The 20,775-nt window shown below is 42.0% G+C and overlaps 1 protein-coding gene and 1 long non-coding RNA gene across 8 annotated transcripts in view; both read left to right on the forward strand.

Annotated features, from left to right (window-relative positions):
* Positions 1–799, forward strand: part of LOC143487694 (uncharacterized) — a 1,347-nt gene extending 548 nt beyond the window's left edge. The window contains exons 1-2 of the long non-coding RNA XR_013124333.1: positions 1–542; positions 663–799. The exon at positions 1–542 is cut by the window's left edge and continues 548 nt beyond it. This is a non-coding gene — a long non-coding RNA (uncharacterized LOC143487694). The remainder of the gene's footprint in view (positions 543–662) is intronic.
* The window catches only part of LOC143487693 (uncharacterized), a 68,931-nt gene extending 61,592 nt beyond the window's left edge, over positions 1–7,339 (forward strand). For 4 of the 7 annotated variants that reach the window (XM_076986764.1, XM_076986767.1, XM_076986771.1 and 1 more), the window contains 2 exons: positions 1,542–1,624; positions 4,281–7,339. In XM_076986764.1, the coding sequence (XP_076842879.1) occupies positions 1,542–1,624; positions 4,281–4,352 (155 nt within the window). In that variant the 3' untranslated portion in view covers positions 4,353–7,339. Of the gene's footprint in view, positions 1–1,541; positions 1,625–1,777; positions 1,866–4,280 lie in introns of those variants that run through there. The other 3 variants (XM_076986768.1, XM_076986769.1, XM_076986765.1) reach the window with 3 other exon arrangements.
* The last annotated feature ends 13,436 nt before the right edge of the window (positions 7,340–20,775 follow it).

A 20,775-nucleotide genomic window follows, 5' to 3' on the forward strand; every position in this document is an offset into this window, starting at 1 on the left:
TTAGTAAATGAAGAATCATACAGACTATAATCCAACTAGACTACAACAGCTCATGGCATGTGCACCACATGCATCAGTATTATTAAACACTCGTAATGTCAGGGCTGGTCCTTCTGTCACCACCAGGAGGAGCCCACGAGTCAGACCACAGCTCAATCAGCGGTGATGACCTGCACCTGTCGCCCTTTTTTTTTAAGGAAGACAGATGCAGTAGGTGTATGTCAATTCAGGGGCTGCAGCCCACGAAGTGCGCATTTGTAGGCCGGTAACGTCACTGCGCAGCGACGAGGCTGTCCCAATTCGTGGGCTCCTTCTTATGCGGCCGACGAATGTAGCCTTCAAAACCCCGAAAACGAAGGATGCATCTGAGTATCCTTCGCGTTCCACCATATCCCAGGATTCTTTGCTCTATGAACAATAAACAGGCGGAGTCTAGTGTTCGGGCCGAAGAATTCGTTTTTAAATGTCGGTATTTTTTAAATATGGACATTTATACTGCAATGAGATGCTAAATAACATGCCAGTTATTAATGATATTGCAGGTAAACCTGTGCTTTGAGTATTTACTAAAGAGTAACGTTTATAAAAATACATTGAATTTTGCTATGAAGTTATACTTCCCGCCAAACATGTGAATACATGTTCAACGCATTTTCTTTTAGGCATTTGTGGGTGATGTGATATTTGTCGGACAGCTCGCTAACACGTATGTAACGTATGAAACGGGGCAGAGCGTGGTCACGCAAACATACGTCTTGCGAAGACTAGACTGTCTCATTTAACAGCCGTGAGATGCAGCCTACCCAGCCTTCGAAGTGTGTGGCCACCGTGGGCTGCGGTCTACGCGGTCTACGTAGGCTGCAGCCCCTGAATTGAGATGCAGCTAGTGTCTCACTGCTGAGTTGTCTGACTACGTTACTGCCGACCTGCAGCCTGTCTCTCTGTGTTATGTACGGGTCACCCGAGTTCTTCCCTCCTTGAGGCCCTCACACTCCACATCACGCTCTCCTGGCGTGGAGGACCTGAGAACAGACTGAACTGGTAGCACTGGACGCCTCAGGGGCATCGGGCAACTTCGTAGACGCCTCTCTAGCCACCTCCCTGAAAACTCCGCTAGTACGTCTGGAGACCCAGGTGACGCAGGTGACGGACGGTAGCTCATGTCAGGAGATGTCTGTAGCCAAACCATCCCCTTGGACATGAGCATAAGAGGACATAGGGAATAAAAACCCCAACCCTAACCCTAACCCTAACTCTAACTCTAACCCTAACCCTAGCATACAAAGATGCAAACATACAAAAATACAGTACAAACAGACTTTGTAACACTGCCACAATCTCTCTGTAACTATCCTCTTTTATGATTTGACTCTAAATGTTTCTTTTTAATGATAAATATTCTTCCTTTTTCTAAATGCCTTAAGTTGCTTTTTATTGTTGTTGTTTGTATGTGTGTGTGTGTGTGTGTGTGTGTGTGTGTGTGTGTGTGTGTGTGTGTGTGTGTGTGTGTGTCCATGCACGCGTGCTTGTGTGTGATGCAGATATCATGAAGTCAAAGAGTAACCCTGACTTCCTGAAGAATGAACGCTCTGGTCTGTCCAAACAGAGAGGGGGCAGGTCAAAGGTGAGGATGCACACATGAGTCTCAATGCATTAACGGTTCTGATTAAATATGCTATAGTGCTAAAGTGTTTGTGTGTATGTATATATATATGTGTGTGTGTGTGTGTGTGTGTGTGTGTGTGTGTGTGTGTGTGTGTACTGTGCAAACATTAAGGTGTTACTCTCATTTACATATTGCTCTGTCAGTCTGTGAGTGAGGATGTACCAGGGGGTAGCTGACCCGGTCCTGTTCAGTGATGTAGGTATGGTATTACTGCTAGAGTACGAGGGTCAATGCCCCGCCCAAAGACGCATGCCCCTCCCCTTCCCCCAGCATGCACCTCACTCACTCTGGTCTCAAGTGATGCTGACTGGGTTTCATCACCACTGGTTTTCACTTGTGATTCAGTTTGTCACTGAACTGATTCGGTTTAGGCTACTGAAACATCATTTATTGGCTTAGTTTACTTCAAATAAACATCTAATGAAGCTTAATATACGAATCACATAAAAATATATATTTGTAATATGACATTAACCAAGATAAACACCCAAATCGATAAGAAGTAAATAGTGTTTCATATGTAGTGATGAGACTGACTTGGTACAAGAACCATCAGCTGTGACAACGGTGGGTAACCGTGGAAACCCAGCCTGGTCTGGTCTGTTAACCCTGTTCGTGTGTGTTCGTACGGTCTAGATGTGATGCTTGTTCTGGGTGTTTATTTGTACTCACAGATGATAAATAACCAGTGTGTGTTCATGTTGCAGCGTCTGTGTTAGTGTTAGCATGTGTGTGTTAGCATGTGTGTGTTTATACGTAGTACCTTTTTTTCCTTGGGATTTTATTATATGTTTGAATATTTTAGGACATTAGTACTATAGTCTATATGTACAATGTGCGTGATGAAGTGTGTATCATTCTAAATATATAACAAAGACTATATTATACAGAGAATTCAGACAGAGAACACTTCACACAGCGCCTCTTTACACAGTGACAACATTCTGTCATCATAAATGCCTGATGTAGGAGGGTCTTCTCACTGACTGACAGCATTTTGGTCCAATGAATGTTGATCATCACAAATCATTATGATCTTACTCAGTCCATTGGCAAATGTAGCATTTTGTTTTCTTACAATATAATACGAGCAAAAATATTAATTTTGTGTACCACAGTTGTTTGCCCTCCCTTCTCAACCTCCCCTCCCCTCTAACCTTCTGAACCTTCCCTCCCCCTCTAACCTTCTCAACCTCCCCTCCCCCTCTAACCTTCTTAACCTCCCCTCCCCCTTTAACCTTCTCAACCTCCCCTCCCCCTCTAACCATCTCAACCTCCCCTCCCCCTCTAACCATCTCAACCTCCCCTCCCCCTCTAACCATCTCAACCTCCCCTCCCCCTTTAACCTTCTCAACCTCCCCTCCACCTCTAACCTTCTTAACCTCCCCTCCACCTCTAACCTTCTGAACCTTCCCTCCCCCTCTAACCTTCTCAACCTCCCCTCCCCCTCTAACCTTCTTAACCTCCCCTCCCCCTCTAACCATCTCAACCTCCCCTCCCCCCCTAACCTTCTCAACCTCCCCTCCCCCTCTAACCTTCTCAACCTCCCCTCCCCCTCTAACCTTCTTAACCTCCCCTCCCCCTTTAACCTTCTTAACCTCCCCTCCCCCTTTAACCTTCTCAACCTCCCCTCCCCCTTTAACCTTCTCAACCTCCCTTCCCCCTCTAACCTTCTCAACCTCCCCTCCCCCTCTAACCATCTCAACCTCCCCTCCCCCTTTAACCTTCTTAACCTCCCCTCCCCCTCTAACCTTCTTAACCTCCCCTCCCCCTTTAACCTTCTTAACCTCCCCTCCCCCTTTAACCTTCTCAACCTCCCCTCCCCCTTTAACCTTCTCAACCTCCCTTCCCCCTCTAACCATCTCAACCTCCCCTCCCCCCCTAACCTTCTCAACCTCCCCTCCCCCTCTAACCTTCTCAACCTCCCCTCCCCCTCTAACCTTCTTAACCTCCCCTCCCCCTTTAACCTTCTTAACCTCCCCTCCCCCTTTAACCTTCTCAACCTCCCCTCCCCCTTTAACCTTCTCAACCTCCCTTCCCCCTCTAACCTTCTCAACCTCCCCTCCCCCTCTAACCATCTCAACCTCCCCTCCCCCTCTAACCTTCTTAACCTCCCCTCCCCCTCTAACCTTCTCAACCTCCCCTCCCCCTTTAACCTTCTCAACCTCCCCTCCCCCTCTAACCTTCTTAACCTCCCCTCCCCCTCTAACCATCTCAACCTCCCCTCCCCCTCTAACCATCTTAACCTTCCCTCCCCCTTTAACCTTCTCAACCTCCCCTCCCCCTCTAACCTTCTCAACCTCCCCTTCACCTCTAACCTTCTCAACCTCCCCTCCCCCTCTAACCTTCTCAACCTCCCCTTCACCTCTAACCTTCTGAACCTCCCCTCCACCTCTAAACTTCTCAACCTCCCCTCCCCCTCTAACCTTCTCAACCTCCCCTCCCCCTTTAACCTTCACAACCTCCCCTCCCCCTCTAACCTTCTCAACCTCCCCTCCCCCTCTAACCTTCTCAACCTCCCCTCCCCCTCTAACCTTCTCAACCTCCCCTCCCCCTCTAACCTTCTTAACCTGCTCCTCTTTTTCAAACTTTAATTCTCTCTTCCCATTTCCAGAGTCTTAAAGAGGGACTCACAGTGCATGAAAGAATGAAGCTGTTTGAAGCAAAAGATCCCAAGAAGATATGATCAGCTTTCCTTTACACACGCACACACACCACACACACGCACGTACACACACACACACACACACACACACACACACCACACACACTGAAGATGAAACATAAAAAGCTCCCTCCCCAACACACACCCACACACACTCAAGGGATTAACAAATTAGTATAATTTTCTTAACTTTCTTTCCATTTTCTGAGTTTATTGAGGTCAGATGTGTTATTGTGTAGGTACAGAGATGTAATTTTTCATTGGTAGTAATTATTCAGGATGTGTGATCCATGTATTAATTGCTTTAGTGATTGTAGGGTGACCTGACATGGTTGATATCTGAATATTTTTGCTGGTGTTTGCCTTTAGCTTTTATTTAATATGACATTTTTGTTGATATCATTCATATCATAAACATCAAAAACACAGCTGTCACTTTGAGCCCCCTCACGCAGAATGACGTGTGTGTGTGTGTGTGTGTGTGTGTGTGTGTGTGCAGGCCCGTTGACAGTCTTGCTGGGGCCCAGGACAAGAAAGTTTCATGTGCCCCCCCCCGCCCGCTTACGTCATTTGAATTTCCTCTGTAGCAGACAATCCTTGTGTTAGGTCATATATAGTATATAATATAGCCACACATCAAAGCTGTTTCTGACAGCTGACTGGTTTATACTTGACGCGACGCGAGGGTCCGCGCGGCGAAAATGACGTAATCGCAGTGGCACCGCCCGTGCGTGAGGGCCTCACGCGCTGTCGATTCGCGAGGTCGTGCACCTCTCGAATTTTGTAACTTCGCGCGCGCCTCACTTCAGCGCAATGAACAAAGTCATGTTTGCCGGTTCCATACACCTTTACAAGGTGGAATTAAAGCACTTGTACATCACTTTAAAGGTCAATTTCAATATTTCCCAGAATGTTAAACCTAATTAAGTTAAATATTTATACATATACTCGAAATAATTCGCTTTTTAAATCACATTATTTAATGGCTGTTCATTTTCAAAACGCCCAATCTTAACGTCTTCACGTTCTCTCATGTTTCGTCCTGGAATTACAAGAGGCTCGTATAACGTAATACAGGAGATTTAGTTTTAAAATACAAGTACTTTAGCTTACTTTAGCACTTTTCAAACCTGGAACACAATGCAACATTAAAATTCGTCAGATAAATATTTTTCCTTTCTTTTCTGCGCTACAGATTTCTGTTTACTTTAACTATCCGCCACTGTATTTCCCGCTGTTGGGCGGGTACCAGCCGGCTACGATCGGTGCTGGATCAAACCATTTTTCAGTGGGAGGCGGGGGTGTATGCACTTAATGGAAAATATGCAGATAGGTAAAAAAAACATATATTTTTAGCCATTGAGCTTATTTTAAGTCCATAATTTTATATTAATGAAAAATTTCAAGATTATTTAAAATTATAGACTTGAAATAAAAAATAAATTGCTGGGCTCTTTGATGGGCCCCCCCGGCCCTGGGGCCCGGGACAACAGACCCGGTTGTCCCCCCCTGTCGACGGGGCTGTGTGTGTGTGTGTGTGTGTGTGTGTGTGTGTGTGTGTGTGTGAGAGTGTGTGTGAGTGAGTGAGTGTGTGAGTGCTCCCTCAGAGATGGGGGATATTTGGGGATAATATAGAGTGTGCGGATGTGTGTGAGTGATGTGTGTGAGTGATGTGTGTGAGTGATGTGTGTGTGTGTGATGTGTGTGTGTGATGTGTGTGGGAGTGGTGTATGTGTGTGTGTGTGTGTGTGTGGGAGAGGTGTGTGTGTGTGGGAGTGGTGTGTATGTGAGTGATGTGTGTCTGTGATGTGTGTGTGTGTGATGTACGTGTGTCTCTGACAGAGACATTTGGTAACTGCTGTAGGTTTTTGTGGAACTTTTAGTACATGTAAAGAGTATCAGGACACTGTTCAGAAAGAGCAAGCTGTACATTTGCTGATTATATTGTAAATAAGAATGTGCATATATATATATATATATATATATATATATATATATATATATATATATATATATATATATATATAGATATAGATATAGATATGTGTGTGTGTGTGCGCGCGTTTTCATGCTCTTTGCTGCAATACAAGGCAGGTCTTAATTCTACAGTGTTTTTATGGATGTTAAACAGATTTTGTAACAGTAAATGTGAGAGTGTTTCTAGTGTGGTTGGTGTGTGTGTAGTCAGGTGTGACCAAGTCATTACAGTTCAATTACTTGATTATTTAGACTTTTAATGCCTTCATTTATCTTCATTTACTCTGTGCTAATTTGATATCTACAGACAGTCTTTGTGTTGTGAAGGATCTGATTGGCTACTGATGTCTATAAGCTATAAGCTTACGTTCTCGTTACCAGGTGGAGAGGCAGGCACCTGTCCAGGGTCCAGGTGTCCTCCCTCTGTTGACATAAGAATTATTATCCTCTTCTAAATACAGTTTCTTGTCAGGTTTTTCTGAGCAGTTCTGTTGTAAAAGCAACACTTTGTGTGCATGCGCTAACTAGTTTTGGATAGATGCCTGTGAGTTGATTAGTTTTGGATAATGACACTCATTTGCTTACAAACGTAATAGTTTTTTGAACTGAGGTGTTCTCCATTAGCTTATGTGCATTAGTTTGTTTTGGAGAAGTGCACACTGAGTGACGTTTATTTTTTGGATCAGAGAGGAGTTGGAGTCAAGCCGCTATTGGAGAGGACACTGTTTTTCTTCACTTATTAATTTAAGAAAATGATTAAACTGCACTCACACCTCCCAGCCATGGAAAATTACTGTATAGTGTTTAATACTCAGCGTCTTGTATATACTTATTTCAGAGAGGTTTGGTTTAATGTTAAAAAATATATATCATACTCACTAGCTTTCTCTCTCTCTCACTATATATATACATACACGCACACACATATACACACACACACAACATATACACACATATATAATGATGTATATTTTTATTTTATTTGGATGTGAGTGTGGAATATCTTCAATAAAAGCTATTTCTGAGACATACAGCCTTCATTGGACTGTGAGTTTATTAATCACGTTGCTATGGGTGAGGCAGGCTGTTCCTATCATAACAGATGAGTGGTCAGAACACACCATGTAAAAGCAGCAAACTCAACTCAAAACAAAACCAAAGAAAACTGAGAATCAGAAGAAGATGGAGGGATAATCACTCGACGAGAGAGCTCAGATACTGAATCAAACACGGTACGTGTGGGAACACAGTGATCAGTCTTGGCAGATCAGAAACCTACTGTGGCACTATAGAAAAATGCGTCATCTGTTATGACTGGTGTTTATTTACCTCAGTTTACAGTGTATGCGATCAGTTTATAGTGTATGTGACTGGTGTTTGTTTACTTCAGTTTATAGTGTATGTGACCGGTGTTTATTTACCTCAGTTTATAGTGTATGTGACCGGTGTTTATTTACCTCAGATTATAGTGTATGTGATCGGTGTTTATTTACTTCAGATTATAGTGTATGTGACTGGTGTTTATTTACCCCAGTCTATAGCAGACCTGGGAAAACTACGGCACGCGGGCCATATCCGGCCCGTTGTGCGTCCCTGTCCGGCCCGCGAGAGGCCAATCATAAATTTAACAAATATCTATGTTGTGCGTGCAATACAACTGTGACGCTTTTATTTTGAAAGCGCTACGTTTTTGTTAATTCCGTGTGGACATACCTGCGTGTGTGTGTGTGAGCTGTGCGAGAAACACTGTAGGTGATCAGCGACAAGTTAAGGCAAAATTTATACTTTCGCGAGTGAACGTAGCGCGCGACTCCGCACCCCTCGCACGAACCTCCGCGAACGGCGAAACATTTACGTGACAAATTATAATTGTGAATTGTGTTCCAGGTTTGAAAAGTGCTGGAATGTTGGCTAAAGTACTTGAAAATGCTTGAAATTGTAACTGTATTTCAATTCACAACAAATAGCTGACTGAACAGGGGGTATTCCAGAAAGCGGATTCAGTGAAGAAACCGGGTAAGTAAAACTCAGTTAACGAAAACTCAGGGTTTTCCGTTCCAGAAACCGAGCTTAGAGAGAACCTGAGTCAGCTGGGAAATATTGAATTGGACCTTGAAAGTGCCGTAGAAGTGCTGTAAAGTTAGGGTTAAGCCAGGTGCGAGCAGCGCGGGGGTCCGCGCGGCGAAAATGACGTAATCGCGGTGGCTCTGCCCGTGCGTGAGCCTCGCGCGCTGTTGATTCGCGAGGTCGTGCACCTCTCGAATTTTGTAACTTCGCGCGCACCGCGCCTCAGCGCGATGGACAAAGTCATGTTTGCAGGGTTCATACACCTTTATAAGGTGGAATTAAAGCATTTGTACGTCACTTTTAAGGTCCATTTCAATATTTCCCAGCACGTTAAACTTAATTAAGTTAAATATTTATACATATACTCGAAATGATTCAAAATAATTCGCTTTTTTATCACATTATTTAATGGTTGTTTAAAGTCTTCACGTTCTCTCATGTTTCGTCCTGGAATTACAAGAGGCTCGTATTTGTTAATGTAATACAAGAAAACTGTTCAGTCAGATGGCTATTTGTTGTGAAACGAAGTAGTTACAATTTCAAACATTTTCAAGTATTTAGCCTAAATTTCAGCACTTTTCAAATATGAAACAAAAAGCAACATTAAAATTGGTCAGGTAAATGTTCCTTCCATTGTTTTTGAGGGGTGTTTTGTGCGAGGTGGGCGGGGCCACCGTAATGACGTCATTTTCGTTTGCGTGGCCCTCTGACACAATTCAGGTTTCTCATGTGGCCCCTTGTAAAAATTAATTGCCCACCCCTGGTCTATAGTGTATGTGACCGGTGTTTATTTACTTCAGTTTACAGAGTATGCGACCGCTGTTTATTTACCTCAGTTTATAGTGTGACCAGTGTTTATTTACCTCAGTTTATAGTCTGACCAGTGTTTATTTACCTCAGTTTATAGTCTGACCAGTGTATATTTACCTCAGTTTATAGTGTTGTAGCGCCTGGTGATCAGGCTGTGAATGAGGATAAATAAGCAGAGTGTGCAAGCAGAGTTCCTTTAATGAAAGGAGGACAAAAATACACCAAAAGGGAATAGTGAGTGAAAAACAGGCCACAGGTAAAATACACCAAAAGGGAATAGTGAGTGAGAAACAGGCCACAGGTAAAATACACCAAAAGGGAATAGTGAGTGGAGAAACAGGCCATGGGTAAAATACACCAAAAGGGAATAGTGAGTGGAGAAACAGGCCACAGGTAAAATACACCAAAAGGGAATAGTGAGTGAGAAACAGGCCACAGGTAAAATACACCAAAAGGGAATAGTGAGTGAGAAACAGGCCATGGGTAAAATACACCAAAAGGGAATAGTGAGTGGAGAAACAGGCCACAGGTAAAATACACCAAAAGGGAATAGTGAGGGAGAAACAGGCCACGGGTAAAATACACCAAAAGGGAATAGTGAGTGAAAAACAGGCCACAGGTAAAATACACCAAAAGGGAATAGTGAGGGAGAAACAGGCCACAGGTAAAATACACCAAAAGGGAATAGTGAGTGAAAAACAGGCCACAGGTAAAATACACCAAAAGGGAATAGTGAGGGAGAAACAGGCCACAGGTAAAATACACCAAAAGGGAATAGTGAGGGAGAAACAGGCCACAGGTAAAATACACCAAAAGGGAATAGTGAGGGAGAAACAGGCCACAGGTAAAATACACCAAAAGGGAATAGTGAGGGAGAAACAGGCCACGGGTAAAATACACCAAAAGGGAATAGTGAGTGAAAAACAGGCCACAGGTAAAATACACCAAAAGGGAATAGTGAGGGAGAAACAGGCCACGGGTAAAATACACCAAAAGGGAATAGTGAGGGAGAAACAGGCCACAGGTAAAATACACCAAAAGGGAATAGTGAGTGAGAAACAGGCCACAGGTAAAATACACCAAAAGGGAATAGTGAGGGAGAAACAGGCCACAGGTAAAATACACCAAAAGGGAATAGTGAGTGGAGAAACAGGCCACGGGTAAAATACACCAAAAGGGAATAGTGAGTGGAGAAACAGGCCACGGGTAAAATACACCAAAAGGGTATAGTGAGGGAGAAACAGGCCACGGGTAGGCAGGACACCAACAGCCAGATCAGAGGACTCTGTGGTGAACGGAGTTAGTGACTCCAGGTCTGACAGTATTTGACCGGCGTTTATTTACCTCAGTTTAAAGTGTATGTGACCAGTATTTTTAACGTTTCTGGATTACTACCTTCCCATTAACCCTGGGCTCAGTTACTCACCCATTGGTATACTTTAATTTAAACATCTAAATCTGTTTTACGTTTACCTACTTTTGTATTTACATGATTTGATTACTAAAAAAGGAGTCAGGCTATACTTTATGGTATGTACATAGTTAGAAAAGGGAAACTTGGGTTTGCTTGACTAATAATATCCGGACATGTCTCTTTCATTCTGTATGATGTCTTAGTCTTGTCTGTCTTGAACTGGAGCTTTTATTCTGACTTTTAGTCTGTGTTTTAAATAAATTTTCACATTTTGTATTGTGTCTGTGGGAAACTGCTACTGTGTGCATTGTTGAATTTTATCCAAGGATCTCCTGTGAAAGAGCTCTTCAACCACAGTGAATATTTCAGTCCAGGTTACATTAAAGTCATGAAAGTCCTCTCCTGTATCTTCCACTAGCTACTCACTCCAGTGTTGTTTGTTGAGTACTTAAATGACCACTAACACTCCAGATAGCACTTGTTGTACTTTACATTGCATGTTTATTTATGTCTATGCTCTTTGCACTTCTAGGTATATATTTTTCCATTTCTGTTGTTTATTTTCAATACTAGGTAATGGTATTGATTCCTGTAGTTTAGTAGTACTATGGTACTATGTAGGATGAATTCTGTGAACAGATGCAAAGCACTTTGTAAGTCACTCTGGATAAGAGTGTCTGCTAAATGCCGTACATATAAATGAAAAACTGAATATTGAAACACTATTGAGAAAGGGGACAGAGAGAAGGTGCAGAAGATGGTGTGTGTGTGTGTGTGTGTGTGTGTGTGTGTGTGTGTGTGTGTGTGTGTGTGTGTGTGTGTGTGTGTGTGTGTGTGCCGTGTTTGTCCTCACCTCAATGCCACTGATTCACCTCTAGATGGCAGCAGTGGGTAAGTTACACACACTCAACTGTACTATTTCTGTTCCACTGAGCTGCAGCTGTAGTAGTTTATATAATCTCTACATAAATGTTCCCCATACTAGATCAGCATTTAGATCTAGATCGCCATTCTACATCTAGATCAGCATTTAGATCTAGATCACCATACTAGATCTAGATCAGCATTTAGCCACATACATAATTTCTAATCAATATGTCCAATCTCACTTGCTATGTCAATTCTTTCATTAAAGGAACTATTTTCTATTTGAACCTAATTTCTATTTATTAATTCAAAGTATATTTATGGGATTAAAAAAATAACATATTAACTCTCATAGTTTCAGCCCCAACCTGATTTTCTGTACACAATGCATTGAATTGGATTTCTGTTTTACCTTTAACACGACACTCAGAGTATTAATTCCCCCCGCCCCAGATCAATATAATTGATTCCACAACCATGTCCTTGTGGGTAAAACCAACTTATACCAACAGCTTACATCATCAGATGGTTTCATGGTTTCATACCTTCTAAGATATTTAATCTTGGTCTGAGATGCAAAGTTTATTTCTATTATGTCTTTACAGATGAAACCACGACTGAACTGCAGGTTGAGAATTCACGATCCTTTTGTGTCTGCACTACAGCGCAGTAGAGACCAGTGGCAGCTGGTGCTAAAATTTTGAGGGGGTGTAAACAAACTGAAAAACCAAAACAGTACAAAAAACCAAAAGGTACAAAAAAAGTAACACACGTACCCCAGCGAGATTGTACAGTGTTTGTTAATAGCAGTAGTGTATTACCTAAACTTATACATAAACAAATTACATAAAATATCGAGCAGATGGAGCGCACACTGATAACACACAGGTGTTAGTAATGTGGTGATGAGGACCTGGGTAGTGGCCTAGTGCTAGTGGGTGTGTGCACGTTGCGTGAGCGGGTGAGTGCATGCGCCCTCTGGTGGCCTCCTGGCACTGTGACATCAGGTGCAAGATTCAAAAAGTTCAAAGTAAATATTGTGTAATAAAAACTCATCAAAAGATACCATTTAAAAAAATGCATTCAACAAAAAAATGCATTGTTACTGTTGAACAACAGTCCACAAGATAGAAGCCTTAAGTGCAAAATTGCTGTTGAAAATTGCCAGACTAGGACAGACACGAACATAGGAGCGTAACTCTATTTTGGTTCGTGTGAAAAGCCAAACTTTTTGAAGTCAATTGAGTCACACAGTCAGGTTGACATCCAGTCTCAACACATTAACTAGTGCATCCACCCGCTTGTGGTTTTCCTGCATATCAACTAACCAGCAGCTATTTGATCACTGGTGAAGACGGTCCATTGTGGTTCTCCTTCCCGGTGCTACCCAGAAGATGGTGCTTCTCTTTCGGCGGAGCTACTCAGAGGCTTGTCAAGGTACTGACAGTTAGCCCTATTGTGTGAACTTTGAGATTCGTGGGGTTTTTCCTCTTGAGAACTACTCCATATATTTTATCACCTGTTTCCACTACAAGACATGTAGTCTTTCTCATAGTCATATAAAAAATCCCACACAGGACTCACCGTTTTCTCCCAACTTTTGTAATAATTTTGCAGGCTAGCATGGTGAGCAGGAGCTCTAAACAAGAGACGTGATGGACCATGAGGTGCCGTACGCTTCTGCTAGTCAATATAAAACGTCTAGTGAAAAAAATCGATTTCATATCAGTCCACAAGACTTATAAATAAATTGACAAACACGAACACAAAGGGTATCCTATCTATAATTTCAAAATGTTTTAGTTAGTTTTCTAAACATGTAATAGAGTTAGTTATCATTTTTTCTTTTAATTACCATTATTTATTTCAGTTAATGAAAATGTTTTTTCAATATCAGTTTTCGTTAAGGATTTCGTTAAGGATTTCGTTAAGGATTTATAAAGGATATAACCATGCTTCATACATCTCTGATGACTGAGTCCCCAATCAGCAGAGTTTTGGGCTGTGGAGGTGCAAATAAGGGTGTGGCTTTTAACCATGAATTTACATTTCAGCATTTAGTAGACGCTCTTATCCAGAGCAACTTACAAAAGTGCATTGTCATCTACGTGTAACATGTATCTTATTCAGTACAGTAGTTTAGAGTGAAAGATAGCGTTGAACTGGATATTTCTAAATACAGGAATCAATGTTTATACCTAGAAGAAATGCAAATGAGCATAAGTGCAATACTAGACAATACCAGATAATACTAAACAATACCCGATAATACTAAACAGTACCATATAATGCTAAACAATTCCAGACAATACCAAATAATACCAGACAATACCACAACAACAAACAATACCGCATAACACCAAACTGTAATGTGTGTGAGTACTGAGTCTGGATGCCGAGTCAAGAGCAACAGAATCAATGTTTATTCAGTACACAACGGTAAACACGCATAAACGAGACCAAAGTCAGGCAACAACTGAAAATGACAACATAAGACACACTTAAACTACTGGATGTCAGTCAAGGTAGCAGCAGTTGAGTGACGTATGAACTTCAGACAGTTGTGCTACTCAGTTGTAGAGGACTATAGGGGAAGTAGTTTAGCTCTGAGATGAGAAGCGCCTGCACAACTTCCTGTGTAAAGGAGAAATCTGTAAGACCGGGTCAGGTTTGAAACATGAGCTGAGAATTAAAGAACATGGACCCCCATGTTTTTTCCAGAGTGTTAAAGACCTTTAAAATTACCATTTTAACTTCTTTTATTTACATTGATAATTGGTGCATTATAGACATGTTATCATAAATTGTTAATTTTAAAAGCCCATTACATTGTTCTACATGAATAGATGTAGCTCCCTCAATAACCCACAGATGTCACTGTGTCTACAGTTCTGTTGCTGCAATAAATGTTCTTGAAACGTAATAATACACTCATAATTGGCCAGGCAACCTCTGTTATATAACCTCTATCACACATGACTCCTTCAGAAGAGTCTACTTACCCATCTGTATTTACTGTTACTCAGGGTTCGAATTACGAGGGGGATTGGGGGGGTCAGACCCCCCCGTTTAAGGCATCAACCCCCCTAAAGGGGCAAAACCAATAATTTGGGGGGGGGGGGGGGGGGGGTCAAAACATTTAAATGTACTTCTCACATATAATGTTAAATACTACAAAAAAATGCAGTGTCTATGGCTGGAAGAATATTCTGATACGATTTCAAGCACCCCTAAAGTGGATCATACCATTCCGTGTTAATAGCCATTCGCGTTTGCCTGCCTGACTCATTATCGGTCAGGTGATGTAATGGATTTATCATTTACGTGCTGTAGACATTACAGTAAGAAAGCAAGACACTGTAAGGATGGTAAGACTTCAGTTTACTGAAGCACGCGCTTGCGCTGTACTGGTTTTCATTTACACCCTGAAAAAAACTTGACCCCCCCAATTATCATTGTATAATTCGCACCCTGCTGTTACTCTGAAGTAACACCTTCTGCATTGGTTTTCTTTGATTTATGTAAATTTTATATTCATTTTAGGTTTATTTAAGGTTTTACCCTTGTTACTTCCTGTTTATATTAATAATTATTTTGATACTTTTTATTTGTAGTTTATCTGTTTAAATCAATTGTGTTAAATTATAAAGCACTTTGCCCTTGCTTTGCCTATGTAATAAATGTTTTCTCATATTTTCAAAAAGTTTATTAAATATTTTCTCATTGTCGCAAGGCAGAATCAGCAGGAGTTAAGAGTGGTGATGGAATCTCTTTAATGTCCATGTTAACAAGAAAGCACCCCCAATAGAATTAGCCTCTATTGCTAATGAAAGCTACATGTTTATATGACTACTCGACTACTCAAGACGCACTAGCAATACAATAACGACTCAGGACGCATAAGAGACTAAAGAGTTAGACACTCAGCGACAGAGCCGGAGTGGCTAATCGGGAGATTCGGGAGGATTCCTGATGGGCCGGCACATGTCAATCTCTAGTTTGGGCCGATTGGGAGGGGAAAATAATTTTGGGCCGTATTTGGGCATGAAACTCCCGGGCTGAAAAAGTGTCCCACTCCAGCCCTGCTCAGCGATAAGGGAGAGCAGCGATAAGAGAGAGCAGGGATAAGGGAGAGCAGCGATAAGAGAGAGCAGGGATAAGAGAGAGCAGCGATAAGAGAGAGCAGGGATAAGAGAGAGCAGCGATAAGAGAGAGCAGGGATAAGGGAGAGCAGCGATAAGAGAGAGCAGGGATAAGGGAGAGCAGGGATAAGGGAGAGCAAGGATAAGAGAGCAGCGAGCAGAGAGAGCAGCGATAAGAGAGAGAGCAGCGATAACAGAGAGAGCAGCGATAACAGAGAGAGCAGCGATAAGAGAGCAGCGAGCAGAAAGAGCAGCGATAAGAGAGAGCAGCAATAAGAGAGAGCAGCGAGCAGAGAGAGCAGCGATGAGAGAGAGCAGCGATGAGAGAGAGCAGCGATGAGTGAGAGAAGCGATAAGAGAGAGAGCAGCGATAAGAGAGAGAGCAGCGATAAGAGAGAGAGCAGCGATAAGAGAGAGAGCAGCGATAACAGAGAGAACAGCGATGAGAGAGAGAGCACCTTCAGTCCTGACACATGCGGTGGCTATTTCAAGGCTGTCCTGTGGAACACACAGCACAGGACCTGCAGGACCTGCAGATATTTACAGGGAGGAGGAAATGAGAAGTAGAAGCAAATGAGTAGGTGTGTCAGTAGGTGGGGCACTGTGAGTGGGGGCGTGTCCTTGTGTGGGCGTGTCTGGTCATGGGCGTCTCCCCTGAGAGCCAGGACCGGTCTACCATCACACTTGTGTTTTTAATCTTTCTGTTAAATGTTTTCTCATATTTTGAATCTTGTTTTTTTAGCATTTTTCTGGTGTTTTATCTCAGTGTCCCAGTCCTGCAGTCTCATAATGTGGGTTCAGTCTTCCCAGTGTGAATGTGTCCGAGGATTTGAAAGCTCTCCTGAGCCAGAGAAACCAAAGGATTTGGGTATAAATGGCAGACATGTTCTCACATGGCAAACTGCTAGATTTCACATCCATAATATTTATTTATTATAAAAATATATTCCATTTGACATGTTTATTATAAATAGACCATATTACATTTATATTGTTTATAAATATACCATATTACATTTTACATGTTTACTAATTATATATACCATATTACATTTTACATGTTTATTAATTATAAATATACCACATTCTGATTAAGAATGAGAAATTAAAACATTAATTTGCACTCTAAAGAAAAACAAAACAGAGCTATTGTGTCTCAGCTTGCTGAGGAAGAGAGTGTGTGGAGAATGAGAGGATGGCTGTAGTCGTCTCCTGAACACCGTGACTCACGTGTCCTCACCTTTAAAAGTGCCATGGTGACTAACTGCACCCTCAGTTGCAGGTGGAGACGGTCAGCCTGTGGTCCTCTTCAGGACGTGGGGTGAGTACAAGAGAGATGCTATCTAAACGTCCAGCAATCTGAGGCATTTTCTGCTTAAACAGGAACACTGCGGTGTGTGTGTGTGTGTGTGTGTGTGTGTGTGTGTATGAATAGCTCCAAAAAGAAGAGCATAGCCTTTCAGCTCTGGATGTCCCTGTGTAATAATCTGGTCTCCCGTAATTTACAGTCTCGACTGAGCAGATGTATGTGAACAGCTCCTCCTCAACCAGTACTCAGATCAGACGAGCCCAGATTGGGTTCAGGTCACCTTAGTTCAGATTAGACAGACCCAAATTGGGTTCAGGTCACCTTAGCTCAGATTAGACAGACCCAAATTGGGTTCAGGCCACCTGAGCTCAGATTAGACGGGCCCAGATTGGGTTCAGGTCACCTGAGCTCAGATTAGACAGGCCCAGAATGGGTTCAGGTCCCCTGAGCTCAATACCATCTGTTTACTTGTACAGATTGGCTGGACACCTCATTAGGAGATAACGAGTGATGTCAAAGTCATGTATTATTTATATATGTTATTTATTTATTTCTTGATTTATTTCTATCTGTTTATGTGAAATGTTGAGAGGTAAACAGACAGAGAGGCAGAGACTGTAGTACACACCATCAGAGCTAAACACTACCTGAACACACACCATCAGAGCTAAAAATACCTGAAAACACACATCAGTACTAAACACTACCCGATCAAACACATAATCAGAGAGCTAAACACTACCTGAACACACACACCGCCAGAGCTAAACACTACCAGAACATACACATCACCAATATCTAAACACTTCCCGAACACACACATCACAATTGATTGAACAATTGATGAGAACAGCACTCCATAGTTTCACAATTGAATGTGCGTTGAGATGTTCAAGCCTCACACATGCGTTTAACAGACGTAACACGTCCATGTGATCAGTCATCGTAGTGTTCACACACCAAGTTTCCCCCAGGCTTCCTCAGGCAGCACGGCGAACCTCACCAGCTTGTTCACGGGGGAGGATGTGTGTGATGTTTTACACGATCTCGCCCACTGTTCACTTTATCTACTGAGCCAAGCAAACCTTTAATTAGCCCGTCGCATAAATCAGTCAGCTGTGTGTGCTGTTAATTTCGACAGCTCGCAGGGAAACGAGTACGAATCGCATGTTCCCTCAGCCTGACTCGCACACACACACACACACACACACACACACACACACGTTCACCAGCAGCTCTTCTCGTCCTGAGAGACGTGAGACCCTCCTGAGAGACGCGAGACCCTCCTGGACGATGGAGACCGTTCTGTGGAGAGAATCAGTGGACCCCACCCCCCAGTGTATCTTTGACTGGACTGATGATCGATGTATGATGTGTCCACTGTCTTTGCCCAGGCGAAGGTATGAGACTATGAACTGGTCATTAATATGACCGTCATTGTTCTAAACTGGGAACCTGCTCTTTTTAGCTGTGAGGTGCTGGGTTTCTGACGAACATTTATTTTTATGTTTAAATCTTTAAATGAATCTTAAATAAACATTCCTAGACCCATGTTTAGGTCTGATCTAACTGAATACAGCCTAATTATATAGACTTAACACCAGGAACCAACAGAAACACACATACACAGACATACACACACGTGTGTTTCACATTAGTGAATGAAAAGTCTAAGAGACAGATGGTTTTTAATAATTATGCTTTAATTGAATAATTCAATAGTTCTACATGATTCATGTACAGTAGGAGCCCAGTCTGTGTGTGTGTGTGTGTGTGTGTGTGTGTGTGTGTGTGTGTGTGTGTGTGTGTGTGTGTGTGTGTGTGTGTGTGTGTGTGTGTGATGTCCACTCCATTGTTTCTGGGCTGTGGAAGACTGGATGTCCAGGTTGTTTCAGTTACTCCCTTAACAGAAGTGTGTTATCATCTACTGAGACTCCATATCTGAAGCTGTCTCAGTTGGGGAGAATCCTTGGTTTGGTCGGACATTTCTGTTTGCAGGTAAATCTGCGAATTATGTGCAACCAGAGAATAGCTCTGTAGTAAAATCACTATATATAAAAATATATTGTGTAATATTTATGTGAATTTTTACATTTATAATTTTTTTGGTAGCATGAGAATTTAGATTCTTTGTCTGGGGATCGATGCTGAGAGACACAGAGCAGGTCTCTCCTTACAGATGGTTCTAGAGTAATGTAGCTGACACGTTTCCATGGAAACTGAAACCACAGAGATACAGGATGTTAGCTATAAGAATGAGGTGTCCCATGGAAAGAAAGATTAACTTTAGCCTTCCCAGAAGGCATTGTGCTTCTAAACACAGGGGTTATTTATTTTTAAAATATTGTGGATTTTTTTTGTTGTTTTACTATTGATACAAATACCACTGATACAAATACCATTGCATACAAATACCATTGCATGCAAAAAGGAAACCTAGCTTAGCAACACCCTACCATAGCAATGTCCAACTTCTGTTTTGGTCATTAAACAAAGACAAAATTAAAGAAGGAAAGTCTCTGACTGGTAAGGTGTGAAGTCTGTTCTAGAACAGTTTCTTCACTACCACAGACTTTAAGTAATGTACCAGAAACTCACTACTGCCCCCTCTGTCCTGGTGGATCCATTTCTGACAGATATACACTAGCCAGGCTGAATTTTGGCGTTCGGATTTAGTTCATTCTTTACCATTAATGTACAAATAAAGCCTCAAGCCACTAGTGTATTCTGCAGCAGTGAGTATGTGTGATTTTGTGTGTCTTCACGTAAACGTAGGCAATGTACTTATGTTTCCAAAAACATCACAGCTGGAAAAACACCTTCTGCTGGAGAAGGGCTCTGTGTAACCCCAACACCACTGTATTATCCCAACACCACTGTATTATCCCAACACCACTGTATTATCCCAACACCACTGTATTACCCCAACACCACTGTATTATCCCAACACCAATGTATTACCCCAACACCACTGTGAGGAGATTATAGACAATGTGGGAAGGGATGATTGGTTAAATTTTCTATTTCCAGACATGATTCAGAGAGGGCTTAAATTTAAGATGACAGGATTGCTCACACCTGTAGTCAGCGTGATAAGTGACCCTGCATTTTGGTTCTAGTGCGCTTGAGTCTCTCAATTGCTTATTTGCAATCAAATCTAATTCTGCATTAAAACAGTTGAATGGTACTTTATATTCAGTCTGTGCGGTCTTTTGAAGAGTTGGACTCAAACCTGGTCTTTTAAGGGGCTGTGAGTTTTTAAACAGTACAGAAAAGCAGTGTTAGTATTTGTGGTATTTCAGATTTGCAGGTTGTTATTCATTTCTAAAGTGCTGTTTAATTTCTAATTATTTTAAGAATTCAGCAAGAAGCTCATTGAGTGAGTCACTTCTAATAGTGACATTGCAAGAGTTCTTTGAAGGGGAAAATGGAACCCAAGTACATAATAAAAGTCCCCATAGTTTATTGTGATGATTTTTAAATGTCCCCCTCTGCAATCCTCCTAATTTTAGAGTGCAAATAAATTTGATTGTATATGATTTCACTCTTCATGGACTTCATCATAAAATGATTATTGCTGATATTAATTATTGCTTATAGAATATGGCCATTAAGGTGAATTTGCCAACAGACAAAACACAGTCTCTCTGTCTTTGTCTCTGTCTCTATTTCTCTATCTCTCTCTCCCTCTCCCTCCCTCCCCTCTCACATATACACACAATTATCCCTTGTTCCCTGTTTCTGTCTGTTAAAGAATGGTATTGGGAAGATGCACATTTCACTGACTGCTGAGCACTGAAATTCCTTAGTGACAGTTGTGTATTTTAGGTCTGACAGTATGCAGTGCGTGTGGGGGTG

This window comes from Brachyhypopomus gauderio, unplaced genomic scaffold, assembly GCF_052324685.1.
Source record: "Brachyhypopomus gauderio isolate BG-103 unplaced genomic scaffold, BGAUD_0.2 sc49, whole genome shotgun sequence".
NCBI lineage: Eukaryota > Metazoa > Chordata > Actinopteri > Gymnotiformes > Hypopomidae > Brachyhypopomus > Brachyhypopomus gauderio.